General features: G+C 40.5%; 1 protein-coding gene across 2 annotated transcripts in view; it reads left to right on the forward strand.

The window, feature by feature from the left end:
- Positions 1–520: 520 nt before the first annotated feature.
- Positions 521–17,974, forward strand: part of BAZ1A (bromodomain adjacent to zinc finger domain 1A) — an 83,887-nt gene continuing 66,433 nt past the window's right edge. Inside the window, exons 1-3 of one of the 2 annotated variants that reach the window (XM_040256771.1) lie at positions 521–736; positions 1,201–1,371; positions 12,955–13,233. In XM_040256771.1, the coding sequence (XP_040112705.1) occupies positions 1,259–1,371; positions 12,955–13,233 (392 nt within the window). In that variant the 5' untranslated portion in view covers positions 521–736; positions 1,201–1,258. Of the gene's footprint in view, positions 737–1,200; positions 1,372–12,954; positions 13,234–17,974 lie in introns of those variants that run through there. The other variant, XM_040256769.1, reaches the window with a different exon arrangement.

Consider the following 17,974-nt stretch of genomic DNA (forward strand, 5'->3'; position numbering starts at 1 on the left):
TCTTTTCTTCTGCTAAATCTTTGAATTATCCTAAGTATTAAAGAGCACGGCTGTCAAGAAAAGTATCTTCTTTTCGAGATGAATGTTTACACTAGCAAAGTATTTTATTTTAGACATGAGATTTCTAATTCTGAAGAAGAAAATTTCGAAAAGTTATTCATTTCTTATTCCTTATCTCTCGTCCCATCCTTAAAATACAAATTAAATCTTAATCGGAATCCTTTTCCCATCGTGGAACCAAGCGCTGGTGCCAAACTTGAAGAGGAAGGCTTGTACTTTGTTAGCCATGTGTTTATGAAACCCTAGCGCTCTCCCCAGATCTTTGGGCTGATAATCGCAAACATGGAGGATGCTTCTGATTCTTCACTAGGGGTTGCTCCATTAATTAATAATGTAGCTCTCCCAGGCTCTCCGCCGTCTCTTCCTGTATCAGTGACAGGCTGTAAAAGTCATCGAGTAGCCAATAAAAAGGTAGAAGCGAGAAGTGAAAAGCTCCTCCCAACAGCTCTTCCTCCTTCAGAGCCGAAAGTAGATCAGAAACTTCCCAGGAGCTCCGAGAGGCGGGGAAGTGGCGGTGGGACGCGATCCCCCGCGCGGAGCCAGGCCGTGGCAGCGGGAGAAGCGGCTCCCGGCGGTGCGGCGGGGCGGCGAGAAGCGACCCCCCGGGGGGACAGAGCCTCCCCTCGCCGCCTTGGTGGTTGAGAAGGTGGAGAAGTGGCAGCCGGCGTGCTCGCAGGTGAGGGGCTCGGTGTGGTCGCTCGGTAGCCGGCCGGCGCCGGCAGGGAATTGTAGGCGAGCGGGGGAACAAAGCGGAGCGGCGCCGGGGTCCGCCCGCAGCGAACTCCCTCGCGGCGTCGGGCCGGCCGGCTGCGCGCCGAGCACGTTGTGAGCCCGGCGGCGGCGGCGGCAGCGGCAGGCAGGCAGGGAGCCGGCGCTGGGGGAGGGGGCCGCCGCTCCCGCACCGCCCGCGGCAGGGCGTCCGGCCCCATTGTGAGCCGGCAGCCGGGCGTGCGGAGGTGGGGCGGCTCCGCCGGTTCACTACCCTGGTCGCGACAGCAGCCACCTCGGCTCGGGTGGCAGCCGCGGTAGGTCAGTCACACAAAAGGCAGCCGAGCTTCCCCCGGCGCGCGGACCGGCCCACGCCGCCGCCGCCGAGCGCTCCCTACCTTACCGGCTTTCCTTTCCCTCCAATTTTGATAGGGAAGCGGGGCCGGCGCGGGCGGCCGAGGGTCCGGGTGAGCCCGCGGGCGGACGCGAGATGCCGCTGCTACACCGAAAGCCGTTTGTGAGACAGAAGCCGCCCGCGGACCTGCGGCCCGACGAGGAAGTTTTCTACTGTAAAGTCACCAACGAGATCTTCCGCCACTATGAGTAAGGGCCGGGCCGGGCGCGGGGGGTGCGAGGGAGTGTGGGGACTCCCTCCCCAGCGTCCTTTTGTCTCTCTCCTTTTCCTCGCCCCGGGCTTCTGGCGGGGCGACTCGAAAGTGACGGGTGGCTGCGGGTCCGTGTTTCTCTGGCCCCCGGAGCCCGACCTGGTGACTGCGCGGGGGCCCCCGGCGGCCCGGCCGGCCGCGGCGCGCGTGAGGGACAGCCGGCCGGGGCGGAGGAGCCTTTGGTCCCCGCCGGCTGCGGGGACCGCTTCTAGTCGCGGCTGCCACCCGGCCGCCGAGCGGCGGAAACTCCCCGCCTCGCCCCTCCCCGCCGCGGCCACACGCGCGCTCCGGGGCCAGTTCCGGGATCCCCGCCCGGCGGCCGAGGGGATCCCCTCTCGGGTCAGCGGCACGGAGTCGCCGTCCCCCGGCCCGGGGAGGGAATCCCCGCCCCCGGGGGCAGGAAACGGCCGGGGCTGGGCGTCGTTTTCCCCAGTCAGGCGTGGAGCCTGATGTTGGAGCTGCCCCGGGTAGGGGCGGGGGTGCGGTGGGAGCGAAGTTGAGACTCGGGGAAGGGGAGGGGGTCCCCGACGTGCTGGGGGCCGTGGAGCGCGGGATACCAGAGCCTCGGCCGGCCGCCTCCGGTCCCGTGCGGCTAGGCCTTGTAGTGTGCGAAGCGAGCCGTGCGCTCTGTCACCGCCTCTTCTTGGTGACTAACTCCCGGCCCCGGGGAACTTGGCGTCTCCGCCCCCGGGAGACCGGGTGAGGAAGAAGTCGGGGCTGGGCGGGGGAAAAGGAGGGGGAGAGAGCCGGGCCCTGGGCGCCCCCTCGTTTTCACTTTCCCGTAGCCCGGAGCGCGGCGGTGGGAGTTGAGGGAGGGGGTTAAGACAAGTTCAACTCCAACCCTAACCAGCCTCCTCTTTATCCCCTTGAGCATGTGGGCCGCCTGACATGTGCCACTCGCTATTGTTTTGATAAGAATCCGGAGCTGCTGCGTGTGTAGTTTCAACCCCTAAAATTTTAGTCCCTTGCCTGGTGTATCCCAAGAGATCGCCTTGTCCTGTGACACCTAACAACGGGGTGTTTCAGATCTCTGTGTTTAAGCAGGATCTCCAAGTGAGAACCTGAATTGATCAATCGCTCAAACAGCCGGACCCTCCCTTTTGCTTTTGCTTTATCCTCTCCACTCAGAAGGAATCCTTTTGTGGCTTAGAAACCAAGTGTTATAGCAACCAAATAAATTGTGTGTAGGAGGCACCTTTTCTGAGTGGGGGCTTGATGGAAGGAGGGCTTTAGGCATCTGCACCTGTCTAAGGAATGAGCAGTGGTTAGAAAAGACGTTTCCTTTAAGCTTTTATTTTTAAGCAAGTCCTTTTCTCCAGCTCCACAGGAGTTACACGTAAACATGATACATCTAAAGTTTTTCAGCACACAATACTTTTAAATAAATAAGAGTGCACATCTTACTCTGCTCCTGTACAGACTTGTTTTGTTACTCAAATAGAGTTCACTCTTGTAACTACTTAAGTGAATTTGGATTAAGTAACTTGACAAGGATGTTGTCTTATTTTTAAAGAAGATTTAAGTTAAAATCCTTGGTAATTCTGAATTTTTTCACATAGTTGTATTTAAAAGTGCCAACAAGATAGGAAATGGGGTTAAATTTCAAACTTTTCTTTCATGTAAGCAGTCATAATTTTTGAGACGCTCTTCTTAGAAGGGAGCATAAATATGACCATTATCCTCTTTGAATTAAACACTTTTCAAATACTTAGGTTCTTGATAATTTATTGTTAATATAATCATGGAGAAATCCGAAATGCCAAATAAGGGAAGAAACTTTTGGTATTCCAAACCTACCTTCCATTAATGTTAAGGAACTGCTTCCTTTATTGTCTTATGACATTAAAAAGAAAAAGAAAAACTGTTTTTTTTTTTGGTTTGTTTGTTTTCTGTTTTCTCTGTGCTGAAGTGTTTGGATTTTTGGAAATTACGAGCGGTTTAGGGGATAGGATTGGTTTGGGAGCAAAAATATTTAATCATATATCCTGAGCAAAGCAAAACTAGAGATGTTCTTGGCTATTAATGTTTATGACTTTGAATTGCAAAATTGGAAGAAGATTGGCATTTGTGTTAAAATTTATTTGAATTACTTTCTCTTATATGATTACAAAGAGATTTTTCTAAAAATTCATTCATGATGAATGGTATATGGTAGTCTGCAGATAATGGTAATCTGACCCTTGCCACAAGTCTGGAGAAACTGTGATGGAAGCTTCTGTTTTCACTAATTCATTAAATTACATATTGATTTATGTGAATTTGCTTGAAGATTATCCTTTAAGTGCATAAATTTGAATATTCTTTTGTATTTGTCTGAAGATCACTATGCTTACCTATTTGCTCAGGTTTTTGATTTCTTGAATATAGCTTTAACCAGTCTCAAAGATTTTTACAACAGCTCCCCACCTCATTCACTTCCCAGGCAAAGTAACTACCTCTAACTCTGGTTAATAGAGGTTGCCAGTGACCTTTTAATTGCTAAGTAATGTTTTGTCTGTCTTACTTGATATTATAGCCTAACACTTCCTCCTTTGTCCTTCCAGCAGCGGTGGTCACCACCTCCATTTTATCTAGTGTAACATCTGCAGTTATTGCTCTGTAATGTAATGTGTTTGTTGCATCACATTTTGTCTTTTTCTAGACTCCGAATTCTTTGAGACAGGGACTATGACTAAGATGTATTCTTATCATAAGTATAACCACTCATACGGTTCAAACTCCTTTATTTTTGAATTATATACTCTTTAATTAATTGCTAACTCTTGTTTGGCCTGCTTTCCACAAGTAAAGAACACCTAAAAAATAGCACATTAACTGTAGGCAAATGCATAAGCTAGAGTGCAAAAGAATGAAACTGAGCCACTGTCTTATGCCATAAACAAAAATTAACTCCAAACGGATTAAAGACTTGAACATAAGACCTGAAACCATAAAACTCCTAGAAGAAAACATAGGTGGTAAGCTCCTTGACGTAGGTCTTGGCAATGATTTTTTAACTCAATACCAAAAGTAAAAGCAAAAATAGTGGGACTACATCAAACTGAAAAGGTTCTGCACAGCAAAAAAGCATTAACAAAATAAAAAGGCAGCCTACTAAATGGAAGGAAATATTTGTAAATCTTAGATCTGATAAGGGGCTAATATTCTAAATATATAAAGAGCTCATACAATTCAACAGCAAAAAATAACAAAACAATTAGATTTTAAAATGGACAGATCTGAATAGATAGTTTTCCAAAGAAGAGATTCAAGAGCCAGCAGGTGCTTTACATCATTAATCATAAGGGACAAATGAAAACCATAATGAGTTATCACCTCACACATGTTAGAATGGCTGTTATTATAATATCAGAAAGACAAAGTAATAAGTGTTGGGGAGGATGTAAAGAAAAACAAACTCTCATGCACTATTGGTAGGAATATAAATTGGTATAACCATTATAGAAAATAATATAGGGGTTCCTCAAAAAATTACAAATAGAACTACCATATGATCCAGCAATTCCACTTCTGGGTATTTATCCAAAGAAAATGAAAACACTAATTCTTTTTTAAAAGATATATGCTGCCCCAGTGTTCATTGCAAGATAAAGAAGCAGTACTAAGTGTCCACTGAAGGATAGATGGGTAAAGAATACACAATAGGATTTAATTCAATCTTTAAAAAGAACGAAATCTTTCATTTGCAACAATGCCTGTGAATCTTGAGGGGATTATGCTAAGTGAAATGTCTGACAGAGAAAAGCAAATACTATATGATCTCACTTATATATGAAACCTAAGGGAAAAAATATAAGAAAAATGAAACTAATAGATAAAGCAAGCCAAATAAAGTACATAATTTACTCTCTTAAATAAACATTTATTCTATAATTTAGTTAGCTGACAAAAATTTTTTGTGGTCTGTGGTAATGAACAGTTAGGTCTGAATCCCAGAAATCCTAGTTTTGTAGGATAGGAAGATGATTTGTATTACCTAGTGACTTGACTCTCTTTAATAAAGTGACTTCTTTTTTTAGGCATTTAGACTCTTGGAATGTATTTCCCATCTTTTTGTGAGTCACATTTTTCATATACAATGCAGAAATCTCTTCCACAACATCACTGACAAACCAGCTTTATGTTTCAACCTGACTGCAATGAAAAGTGTGACTGGTTTATAAAACATCCTGTTTTCATTGTTCATCAGTTCTTCCCTTGTTGATTCAATCCTTTCTGTCCTCTTTTTGCAGATGAGAAAGCTGGGATTGGGGTAAGAAGAATTAAGTCCAAGATCAGTGTCCAAAACTACCTGTCTAGCAATTGGTGACAGTAGAGTTCTCAATCACATACCTAAGACTAGAGTTTGTGTTCTTATTTATCAACACATAATGCTTATTATATGTTCCCTGGTGGCTCAGACGGTAAAGCGGCTGCCTACAATGCGGGAGATCTGGGTTCAATCCCTGGGTCGAGATCTCCTAAAGAAGGCAATGGCACCCCACTCCAGTACTCTTGCCTGGAAAATCCCATGGATGGAGGAGCCTGGTGGGCTGCAGTCCATGGGGTCACTAAGAGTCAGACACGACTGAGCGACTTCACTTTCACTTTTTACTTTTCACTTTCATGCATTGGAGAAGGAAATGGCAGCCCGCTCCAGTGTTCTTGCCTGGGGAATCTCAGGGGCAGGGGAGCCTGGTGGACTGCCGTCTATGGGGTCGCACAGAGTTGGACACAACTGAAGTGACGCAGCAGCAGCAGCAGCAGCAATGCTTATTTTATGTTCCCTGGTGGCTCAGATGGTAAAGCACCTCTCTACAGTGCAGGAGACCCGGGTTCCATCCTTGGTTCAAGAAGATCTCCTGAAGGAAGAAATGGCAACCCACTCCAGTATTCTTGCCTAGAAAATCCCATGAACGGAAGAGCCTGGTAGGCTACAGTCCATGGGGTCACATGGAGTCGGACATGACTAAGCGACTTCACTAATGGTCACTAGTGAGAAGTGAATGTGTGTCTATAACACAGTGATATAAATCACATATGCTGTGGAGCCAGTGTAATGGAAACATAGACAATGGAGCTGAAAACTGCTGGGGAGATGAGGAAGCCCTCAGATAGGAGATAACATCTAAATTGGGTCCTGAAAGATGGAGCCATAATGTTTCACCTTTGTTGATTTGTACTTTGGGCTTTGTGTCTAGATTTTAAAAATCTGTATTGCTATTCCTCACCTTGCACTTATGCAAAGTCACTTCAGTTGTGTCTGACTCTTTGCGACTCTATGGACTGTAGCCCACCAGGCTTCTCTGTCCACGGGATTCTCTAGGCTAGTATACTGGAATGGATTACCATGCTCTCCTTCAGGGGATCTTCCCAACCCCAGGATCGAACCCTGGTCTCTTGCATCTCCTGCATTGGCAGGCAGGTTTTTTACTGCTAGCGCCACATGGGAAACCCATTCCTCACCTTAGGGTCATCTAAAGATTTTAGCAGTTTACCTTGTATGTCACTGTCTTAAGTCTGACTGAGGCAGCACTAAGTGCAAAGTAATATCTTGTTAAAGTATCTTTAAACTTTATATTTTTAATTGAACTCCCCCTCACCAAAACAAATGTAATTTTCCTCTTGCAGTTTTTTCTGTTTATAGGACATTTAGTCTACCATGCCCATAATTGGCTCCTAATCTGCTCTTGTAACCCCTTCAGTGAAAGCAATTGTTAGACCAACCCATGCTGTCTTTTTAAATAGTTACTACTTTTCTAAGTTCATAAACCATACTTTCTATCCATCTATTGCATGCCATATGCTGTTTTAGTCGAGTTATGTTAGTTTTTAACCTATGGATGGGTTTCTCAGTTACTAATTATTTTGGAGATGGAGGAGTTTGCTTACATCCCTTAGATTTTTTTCTGCAGTTTTGTGCTGAATCTTTCTTGTTGTATGTCTAGTTAATAGTTTGGGCCATTAAGTAAATAGAGTATGCTTTGCATTTATCTTTTCTTAATTGTACTAGGTTTCTGTTTTTTATGTCACTTCGTTCTTAACCTTATTCTAGGTTTTTAGTTTTCTGGATACTCAGCAAGTTAACAGAAATGTTGCCCTTAGAAGTGTGTTCTTACCAGTACTTGACCTGGTAACTCAGAAGCAATTTTTCCTTATGAAATAATAGTAAAGGGCAGGGGTCATCAAACAGTTTCTTAAAAGGTCAGATAGTCAATATTGTAGGCTTTCCAGGCTGTTAGGTGTCTGTTGCACCTACCCACCTCTATGGATGTAGTGAGAAAGCAGTCATAGGCAATACCTAAATATATTGTGTTCCAATAAAAATAGAAAAATAGGTGGAAGTCTGGATTTGACCTCTGAGCTAGTACTATGCCCATTTCTAGTAAAGAGGATTGTTTATATTATATGTATTATAGCAATCAGTTGGAGACATAATCTATATTAGTCTAACCTGATATAAAATAGTACTTTGTATTTTATAAATTTTTCTTCACAATAATAAAAATGTGCTTCTTGAATTTTTCATTATTTATAGCTTTATAATATTGAAATTGAAGAGGCACTGTAACCTGTTCCCTAGAGTTCAGTATTATTAACAAAACCCCACACATTTGAATGAGTAGGATGAATGGGTGAAGAGCAGAATTGCAGAAGTGGAAGTAAGTGAAGGTATATAATGTTAGAGATGGTGCCATGTTGGTAGGGAGTGTTGAATAGGGAGAGATAGCTTTGGGCTTTATTTTCCCTTGCTTCCCACACCACTGTGGTAGTATGTCCTGCCTCTCTCCTCCTAATGGTGGATTTTGTGCATAGCAGGGCTATAATGTAACAGCAGCTTTGTAGAATAGATAAGCACAAAGGAAACAAACAGTAGAAACCCTTTACAAGAGGCTGTGGAAACCTGGTGAAGAAAGGTAGCTCTACATCACTGGTTGTTGTCTATTTACATGTTTAGTGGAGGTTTGTGGTACTTATACCATCCCTCTCCTTGGTACTTTTGAACAGTGATAACAAATCTAAATAATGTTTATTCAGGGAGCTCAGCTCCCTGCTTTGTGATGACCTGGAGGGGTGGAATGAGGGATAGGGTGGGAGGGAGGCTCACGGATGAGGGGGGATATATGTATACATAAGCTGATTCACATTTTTGTACAGCAGAAACTAACACATTATAAAGCAATTATACTCCAATAATAAAAAATTAATCAAAATAAATAAGTACTGTTTATTGCAGCTCAGCCTAAAGTCTTCCCCCTGCCATGGCTGCAAATACCCCAGCCTGTTAAATACTGACCTACAATGGCTAGAGCTGTGTTGTCTAACGCAGGAGCCATTGGTTATTAAGAACTTGAAATGTCACCTGTCAGAATTAAGATGCACAATAACTGTAAAATACTTACTGGATTTTGAAGACTTAGTACCAAAAAAAATAAATAAATAAGATATTTCACTATTGATGACATATTGCAATATTTTGGAATATATTGAGTTAAATAAAATGTATTGATTTCTTTAGTATTTCTTTAAAAGTTTTTAAATGTGGCCACAAGAAAATTTTAAATTGTATGTGTAGCTACCATTTTGTTTTTGATAGTGAGTTAAACTAGTTGGGCTTCCCAGGTGGCTCAGTGGTAAAGAATCCACCTGCTGATGCAGGAGATGCAGGAGACGTGGGTTCGGTCCCTGGGTTGGGAAGAGCCCCTGGAGCAGGAAATGGCAACCCACTCCAGTACTCTTGCCTGGAATACTGCACATGGACGGAGGAGCTTGGCAGACTACAGCCCGTGGGGTCGCAGAGTTGGACATGACTGAGCAGAAGCAGAGACTAGTTAATGTGTAAAATAGCTAGATTTAAAGTATATTTTTCCTTAGAGTTGGGGCTTCCCTGGTAGCTCAGTTGGTAAAGAATCTGCCTACAATGCAGGAGACCCCGGTTCGATTCCTGGGTCGGGAAGATCCGCTAGAGAAGGGATAGGCTACCCACTCCAGTATTCTGGCATGGAGAATTCCATGGACTGTATAGTCCATGGGGTTACAAAGAGTCTGACACAACTGAGAGACTCTCATTTCACCTCACTTCCTTACAGTTGACTGTGAATAAGGAGAGCTGATTGTAAAGTTACATGCAGATTTTTGACTGTGTGGAGATTAGCACCCCTTCTTCCTCTCTCCTCGTAGTGCAGAGGTCACCTGTGAAAGTGAAAGTGAAGTCACTCAGTCGTGTCTGACTCTTTGCGACCCCATAGATTGTAGCCCACCAGGCTCCTCTGTCCATGGGATTCTCCAGGCAAGAGTACTGGAGTGGGTTGCCACTTCCTTCTCCAGGGGATTCTCCTGACCCAGGGATTGAACCCAGGTCTCCCGCATTGCAGGCAGACGCTTTAACCTCTGAGCCACTAGATATAGCTTAAATTATTAGAATATCTTATGCACATTAAATATGTGGCTTGGGAACCTATGTTTGTTTCTAAAGGAAAAAGTTTAAAACTTTTTATGAAGCTTTCTAAGTGAACTGCAGTTTTAGGCAGTAAAAATTGAATAAGACCTCTTCCAAGATCTATCTGTTCATTCATTTTATTCTGCACTGTTGATAACCCTTGATAGGGTATGTCTCTTGCCTCACACTTAGCTAATAAATTATTTATCTGACGTAGATTTTATTATAAAAATCAGATTATATTCATTGTTTTTTCTCTCTGACATATTTTTTCTTCAACTCTACTTTTCCATTTCATCCTGCCACTTCTCCCAAAGGTGTTTCCCAGCATTTCTTGATCTTTTGTGCCTGTCTTTCCTTGTTCCTTTCCTCTGAATTCCCAAAGGATATCTGCCTCTGTCTAGTAAAGATAATCACTTTTTACTTTGTATTTTAATGATGTGCACCCATTATCTCCATTACTAAAGGGTACATACTTCAAAAGGATTTTCCTTTGTACTGAATTAGTCTGGGCTTTCCAGATGGCGCTAGTGGTAAAGAACTTGCCTGCCAGTGCAGGAGACCCAAGAAATGTGGGTTCAATCCCTGGATCAGGAAGATCCCCTAGTGGGAGGACATGGCAAACCACTCCAATATTCTTGCTTGGAGAATCCCATGGACAGAGGAGCCTGGCAGGCTACAGTCCACAGGGTCTCAAAAGTGTCAGACACAACTGAAATGACTTAGCATGCAGGCACAGTCATATAACTTGGCTTATATGTATAATCTCTGTAGATCTCATTTATGTTAAGGTATGATTAGTTTCTCTTTACTTCTGTAGGTTTTATTTTTTGTTGTTCTTATAGACTACAGACAAATATACAAATGAAACTATCTTAATGGAATTACTCCAAATCTTCTTTGGAAATCAGACCCTACTGTAAGGGTAACCCATACAGATATACTAATGAGGAAATACGCATGTAATAGTTTTTAACAATTTTTAGAATGACAGTAGAAAGAAAGGTGGATCTCAGGAAGGAGAAAAAGTTAGAGAGTTGTGAGTTATGTTGGTTACACATAATTGTTGAAAAGGAGACCAAAATATAGAAGAGGGCAAAATATTTACCCAAATCTTGCCACTTAGAGGCAACTATTGTTCATCTTTTTGCATATTTCTAACCTTTTCCATTTAAAAATATTTTTGTTAACAAAAACATGAATCAGTTCAGTTCAGTCGCTCAGTCGTGTCCGACTCTTTGTGACCCCATGAATTGTAGCACACCAGGCCTCCCTGTACATCACTATCTCCTGGAGTTCACTCAGACTCACATCCATCAAGTCGGTGATGCCATCCAGCCATCTCATCCTCTCTCATCCCCTCTTCCTCCTGCCCCAATCCCTCCCAGCATCAGAGTCTTTGCCAATGAGTCAACTCTTCGCATAAGGTGGCCAAAGTACTGGAGTTTCAGCTTTAGCATCATTCCTTCCAAAGAACACCCAGGGCTGATCTCCTTTAGAATGGACTGGTTGGATCTCCTTGAAGTCCAAGGGACTCTCAAGAGTCTTCTCCAACACCACAGTTCAAAAGCATGAATACTCATCATAAAAATTCAAATAGGGACTTTCCTGGTGGTTGAGTGGCTGAGACTCCACACTCTCCATGCAAGGGGCATGGGTTCAGTTCCTGGTCAAGGAACTAGATCCCACATGCCACAAGTAAAGCTCCTGCATGCCTTAACAAGGATCAAAGATCCCATGTGTTGCAACTAAGACCTTGAGCAATCAACTAAATACTTTTAAAAATTCAAACAATATGGAAATATTTACAATAACAAATTTTCTTTTCTTCCTTCCCAGTTCCTCCCTTTCTCCATAGGGAACATCTGTTTATGGTATTTGTACAAATGCAAACCTTTGCACATTTTTGCTATTATTATATTAATGCATGTGGAATCATATCATTCAGTGATTGAGTTTTTTCTACTTAATATACTTTAGAAGTCTATCTCTATACTAGATCTCTTGCATTTTAAAAATGACCGAATTAAAGTTTTCAAGAGACATCAGTGCCATAATAAGAAATCCCAGCAGTGTAGAAAAACACTGAGTAGAACAGTCCCTTAATCCCATCCCCATTCTGTAGCTGTTACCTTGATTTTTGTATTAATATATAATATATTTTGTATTATAATTCCAGAAATATTTTATGCTTCCTTAAGTCATTTCTCTACTTTCCTTCCATCTTTCTTTTTTTTATTTTAACACAGGTGGACCATATTCTGTATATTGTTTGGATAAGCTCTTTTTATATATTTACTTATTACATTTATTTTGGAGTATAGTTGATTTACAATGTTGTATTAGTTTCAGGTGTGGAGCAAAGTGACTCCGTTATACATGTATGTATATCTACTTTAGATTCTTTTCCTATAATAGGTTGTTACAGAGTATTGAGTAGAATTCCCATGCTATTCAGTAGATCCTTGTTAGTTATCTATTTTATATATAGTAGTGTGTATATGTCCATCCCAATCTCCCAATTTGTCCCACCCACTTTTTCTCTTGGGAACCATTAGTTGTCTTGGTAAGCTTTTACTCTGAAAAAAATATAGGATGGAAGCAAACTGGGAAGTTGTCTTTCCTGTGTACATTATTTAAGAACTCTCTTACTGTTTAATGACTGTGAATTTTCATTGTATGAAGTACTATAATTTATTTAATTTTTCTCTTATTGTTAGATGCATAGATTTCCCAGTTTTTCACTATTATGTTAAACCCTTTCCAAATTCATAGTCAAGTGCTTGAATTCAATGTTCGACTGCTTTGGAATAGAAAGCTTAAAAATTAGAAGGAAAAAGAAAGGCTGAGTTTATTTTGTTTCACTCAGTTTCAAAACTGAGAAATCACAGTCCAATTTTGGCTGAATGTACCTTTAAATTGAAAACTATAAATGTCTAGTTTAAATATACTTTTTCTTATGTTTGTGTTAATGTATAATTTTTGTATGAGTTGTGTGATTCTGTATAATATTTTGCAATAAAGGCTCAATCCTTTGTCAGCTTTTAATATAAAACTTGTGAAATGATAGGTAATGCATTTTTGTTTTTGTTTTTGAATCAGTGACTTTTTTGAGCGAACCATTCTGTGCAACAGTCTTGTGTGGAGCTGTGCTGTGACGGGCAGACCTGGACTCACCTATCAGGAAGCACTTGAGTCAGAAAGAAAAGCGAGACAGAATCTTCAGAGCTTTCCAGAACCACTAATTGTTCCAGTTTTATACTTGACCAACCTCACCCATCGTTCACGCTTACATGAAATTTGTGATGATATTTTTGCGTACATCAAGGATCGATATTTTGTTGAAGAAACTGTGGAAGTCATTAGGAACAATGGTGCAAGGTAAAGTACTTTTAATTTTTTCTTTTGATATACATACGTTCACATTGCTCAGATACATAAGCAGATGAAATGAGGAAAAGCTTACCTTTTACTACTTTCCAGCTACCATGTTATCCTCCCCCCAAATAACCCTTGTTTTAACAGTTTCATATGTATTTCTCCAAAGCTGATTTGGTATAGACCACCAAAAGCATGTACACACATGCATACACACACAGTCTCATGCTCCTTTCAATGCGAAAGGTAATACTGAATTTTACACCTTGTTTCACTCAAAATATCTTGAAGATTGGTCTATTGCTTTATAAACCATTTTCCTTCTCTTTTTCATTTACTGTGTGTTCTATTATATCAGAGTTTCATCTTTCTTTTTTACCAGTGAAAAGATCTTAGATAAATGTATCTACTATGTTGTCATTATATTTTCTATTAAATATGCCTATATTTCTTGCTGGGTTTTAGTAGTTCTTGATAAGATGAGGACTACATTTTTGATAAGATGAGAATTTTTGCTAAGTTCTCTTCTCCTTTACCCAGAAAAAAGTGGATTTTTTATATATGAAATTTAAAATGAGTTTATCTGTGGCACTAAGTTAAAAATTATCTGCTTTTCTGAAATGTTAAGAATTTATGATTGGCTAGTCACTGATACTTATTATAGTAATCTTTATTTGCATTAAAACTTTTTATATCCTCTTTTGAGGCAGTGACTCTTAGGATGCCTTTTTTCCCCTTCTTTGTTAATCTGAATGCAAATTTATTTCTTTTTGAATTTTAAACTTCAGCAGCCAAAACTTATTATTTATGTTCTTAATTATATGTCAATAATTATGTTCTTTATTATTTTATTTTGGAGAATCATCATGAATTTTTGTGTAATTTCAGAATAATGTCTTTAATATAATCCATTTCACTTATTAAATGCTACTCTATATGAATGTTAAAAAGCCAAAAGATATTTATGTTTGAATTTGATTTTGGTGAATTACTGAACAAGTTCTTTTTTTAACTGTAGAAGTAAAAAATGGTAAATATTGAAGCATTTTTCATTTGTCTCCTGACATTTAGTAAAAGACATATCTTTATTTTCAAGAGGAAAGATTGGTATGTCACCAGTAATCCCAGCAAGAACATACCAATCTGTATTACGGAAAGGGCCTATTTGGGGATGAGGGCAATTTTTTTCTCCTTATAGTCATTGTTTTATTTGACTTATGCCAATAGTGTTTTTTAACTTACAAATCATTGCGATACATTAACCTTTAACACTAGGTTAAATATGGCTTACATCTAGGAATATAGTTGTTAAGTGTTTTTTGCATAGCTTTTTTTAGTTGTACCAACTATCTTTGGGTTCAGGTAGTTATTGCTTTAATCACAGTAGTAAACTAGGATACATTGTAGAAATGGGAAATCTGAGAGTCACAATTTTGTTGATTATTCATCAGAAACACACTTCTTCTGCCTTACACATCTTTTAAATGGTAAAGTATAAGAAATTGATATTTTTCTGAGTAATTTAAGGCTTTATTTTCATAATACATATTGGCTGTTCTTAATCTGCGTGTGAAAGGAGAAATCATTGATGACTCAATCTTTATTTTTTGCCTTTAGCAGCTGGGTGGATGATAAGATGCAGAGGCCTCAGGAAGTAATACTGTCAGAGTCTAGCCTTCTTCACTGTCATCTCAAGCCCAGATATTTCTGATTGCTCTGATTTTGTCTTTCATGCAGATACTGCTTAGGCGATTCATGAGTATCACTTAGAGGGTAGACGCCAGTTATTGGGGATGTAGAAAGCATTAAGATGTCCTTTAAGAGTTCAGTTAAGGGAGAGAGAAACATGCCAACTTGTGGGATATTAAAAAAACATATGAATGAGGTGATTCAGGAGCAACCAGGTCCAGAGTGCCTGTAGAGGCTAGGCCTGGGTTTCTTCACGTTAACACTGGTTATTTTGGTCTTTTCATCTTTGCCAGATTTGATGATATCTCAGTGTTTAATATGCTTTTCAGGTCCTTTGCTCATTTTTCTTTTGGTTTGTCTATGATTAGTAGATTTGTGAGAGTGCTGTTAAATATGAGGCATATTAAACTTTGTAACTTTGTTGCAAATATTTTTGTTTCATTTTTTGCTTTTTTTTAAATGTTCAATAAATGTAAAGTTAAAAGGACTTTAAAAATATGCATAAGGAATACTAGTAGAATTAAGGAAAAATGAATAAAAATTCAATAAATACACATTCACCACTTGGTTTTAATAAAATATCTTTGTCTTTGATGTTTGTTTATAGTTTGAGAAAAAGTATGATTTTTTAGTTTTATAGGAAGCAGAATTGTGTGATACTGAAGGTTTAGGCTTTGGAGTCAGACTTACCTTGCTGGACAATGACATTTTTTTCAGGTTTTTGTGAGGCTAAAATGAGAGCGTGGCTGGAGCGATGGCGGGGGGCGGGGGGTTTGAAATGCTGTATAAATAGAATATAGTGGCATTTTACTGGGGGAATAATGCTGCTGTTGGCCCACAAGTCTTATATGGAAGTTAGTATTTTTCTTCTATTATTGGCTAGTTTTTCTATTACTTTATATTATAATTAAGCTTCAAGCCTGACTTGAGATTTCTGCAACCTTAGGTACTATTTTCTGCATACACCCTTATCTTTTCACCGTATTCACTTAAATTTCAGTTTAAATAACTTTAATATGTATTAAACTTGACTAAATTTCCTTTGGTTGGAATTGTACCACCCCCATCTATTTGTTATGGGCATGAACTTGGACAAACTCCATGAAACTTACGGGAGAAGCCTGGTGTGCTGCAGTCCATCGGCTGCAGACCGACTTGGTGCCTGAACAACATGTATTTGTTACTTGTGCCCATGTCTCCTGCATTGGCAGGAGGGTTCTTCACCAGTGAGCCACCCAGAAAGCGTTTGAATTCAGTTTTGAGGTGATGATGCTAGTGGTAAGGTTCTGGTGTCCTCTGGGTGGGCTAGCGCAAACCTAGCTTCACTGATGAGAGAAGCGTCACATTGTTTCCTCAGTATCTCTGTTGACTTTAACTGCAGGCTCCTGTGACCTTTGTACCTAATTGTGTCTTGAGGCTTATCCTTAGGGGGCTTATTTGGAGAATTCAGTGGATTTCTCCCAATGGCTGAGAAATAGCAGGCACTGTCTTCATGGGGATCCATAGGATCCACAGTATGAGATATCTGTTTTCTTACTCCCACTTGCCACTCTCTGAAAGTTAGAGTGTGAAGTTAGGAGAATTTTCTTCCACAGTGCATATATTTTTATCCACCTTTGCTCTTAAAGTTTATTGAGATATAATATTCACACACTGTAAAATTCACCCAGTGTACAACCCAGTGGGTTTTAGTTATGTGACTGTTTCTGCTATCTAATTCCAGCATATTTTCATCACCCCGGTAAATCCTGTACCAATGAACAGGCCCTCCCAACTGCATTTTCCCTCAGCCCCCGGCAACCACTAATCTATTTTCGGTCCCTATGGATTTGTCTATTGAGGATACTTCATGTATATGGAATCATAAAGTTTGCACCTTTCTTTCCTGTGTTTGATTTCTTTCACTTAGTGTCATGTTTTTCAGGCTCATCGGAGTTGTAGTATGTATCAGTATTTTATTTCTCTTTATTAATAAATTCTGCTGTAAGGCTCTATCACATTTTGTTTATCCATTGATCAATGGATAGATAAATTTGAGTCATTTCCACTTTTGGACAATGATAAATAATGTTGTTACAAGCATTCCTGTACAAGTTTGTGTGGACATATGTTTACAGTTTTCTTGGGTATATACATAGAAGTAGAATTGCTCAGTCATATGGTAACTCTATCTTTAGCATTTAAGGCATCTTCCAACTTTTTTAAGCAGCTTCATCATTTTACATTCCTGCTGGCAATGTATGAGAGTTCCAGTTTGTCCACGTCCTCACCAAGCCATACATATTTATTTATTATTGTAAATCTTTTTTAAAAAAACATTAGTTTATTTTAATTGGAGGCTAATTACAATATTGTGGTGGTGTTTGCTATACGTCGACATGAATCAGCCACAGGTGCACATGTGTCCTCCGCATCCAGAACACCCCTGCCACTTCCCTCCCCACCCTATCCGTCTGGGTTGTTCTAGAGCCCTGGCTTTGAGTGCCCTGTTTCATCCTTCAAACTTGCACTGGTCATCTATTTTACTTCTGGTAATATACATGGTTCAGTTCTATTCTCTCCAATCATCCCACCCTCACCTTCTCCCACAGAGTCCAAAAGTCTGTCTCTTTTGCTGTCTTGTATGTAGGGTGGTCATTACCATCTCTCTAAATTCCATATATGTGCATTAATATACTGTATTGGTGTTTCTTTTTCTGACTTACTTCATTCTGTGTAATAGGCTACAGTTTAATCCACCTCATTAGAACTGACTCAAATATGTTGTTTTTTATAGCTGAGTAATATTCCATTGTGTATATGTACCACAACTTCTTTATCCATTTGTTTGCAGATGGACATTGTCCATCTGTTTTGTTTTACCATCCTAGTGGGTGTGAAGTGGTTTCCCTTTGTAGTTTTGATTTGCATTTCCCTAGTAGCTGATAATGTTGAGCTGATATCACTTTATGTGCTTGTTGGTCATTTGTGTATTTTCTTTGGAGAAATGTCTACTCTGGTCTTTTGCCCATTTTAATATTGGGTTATTTAACTTTATCACCAAGTTCCAAGAGAT

This window comes from Oryx dammah, unplaced genomic scaffold (genome assembly GCF_014754425.2).
Source record: "Oryx dammah isolate SB20612 unplaced genomic scaffold, SCBI_Odam_1.1 HiC_scaffold_16, whole genome shotgun sequence".
Taxonomy (NCBI): Eukaryota; Metazoa; Chordata; class Mammalia; order Artiodactyla; family Bovidae; genus Oryx; species Oryx dammah.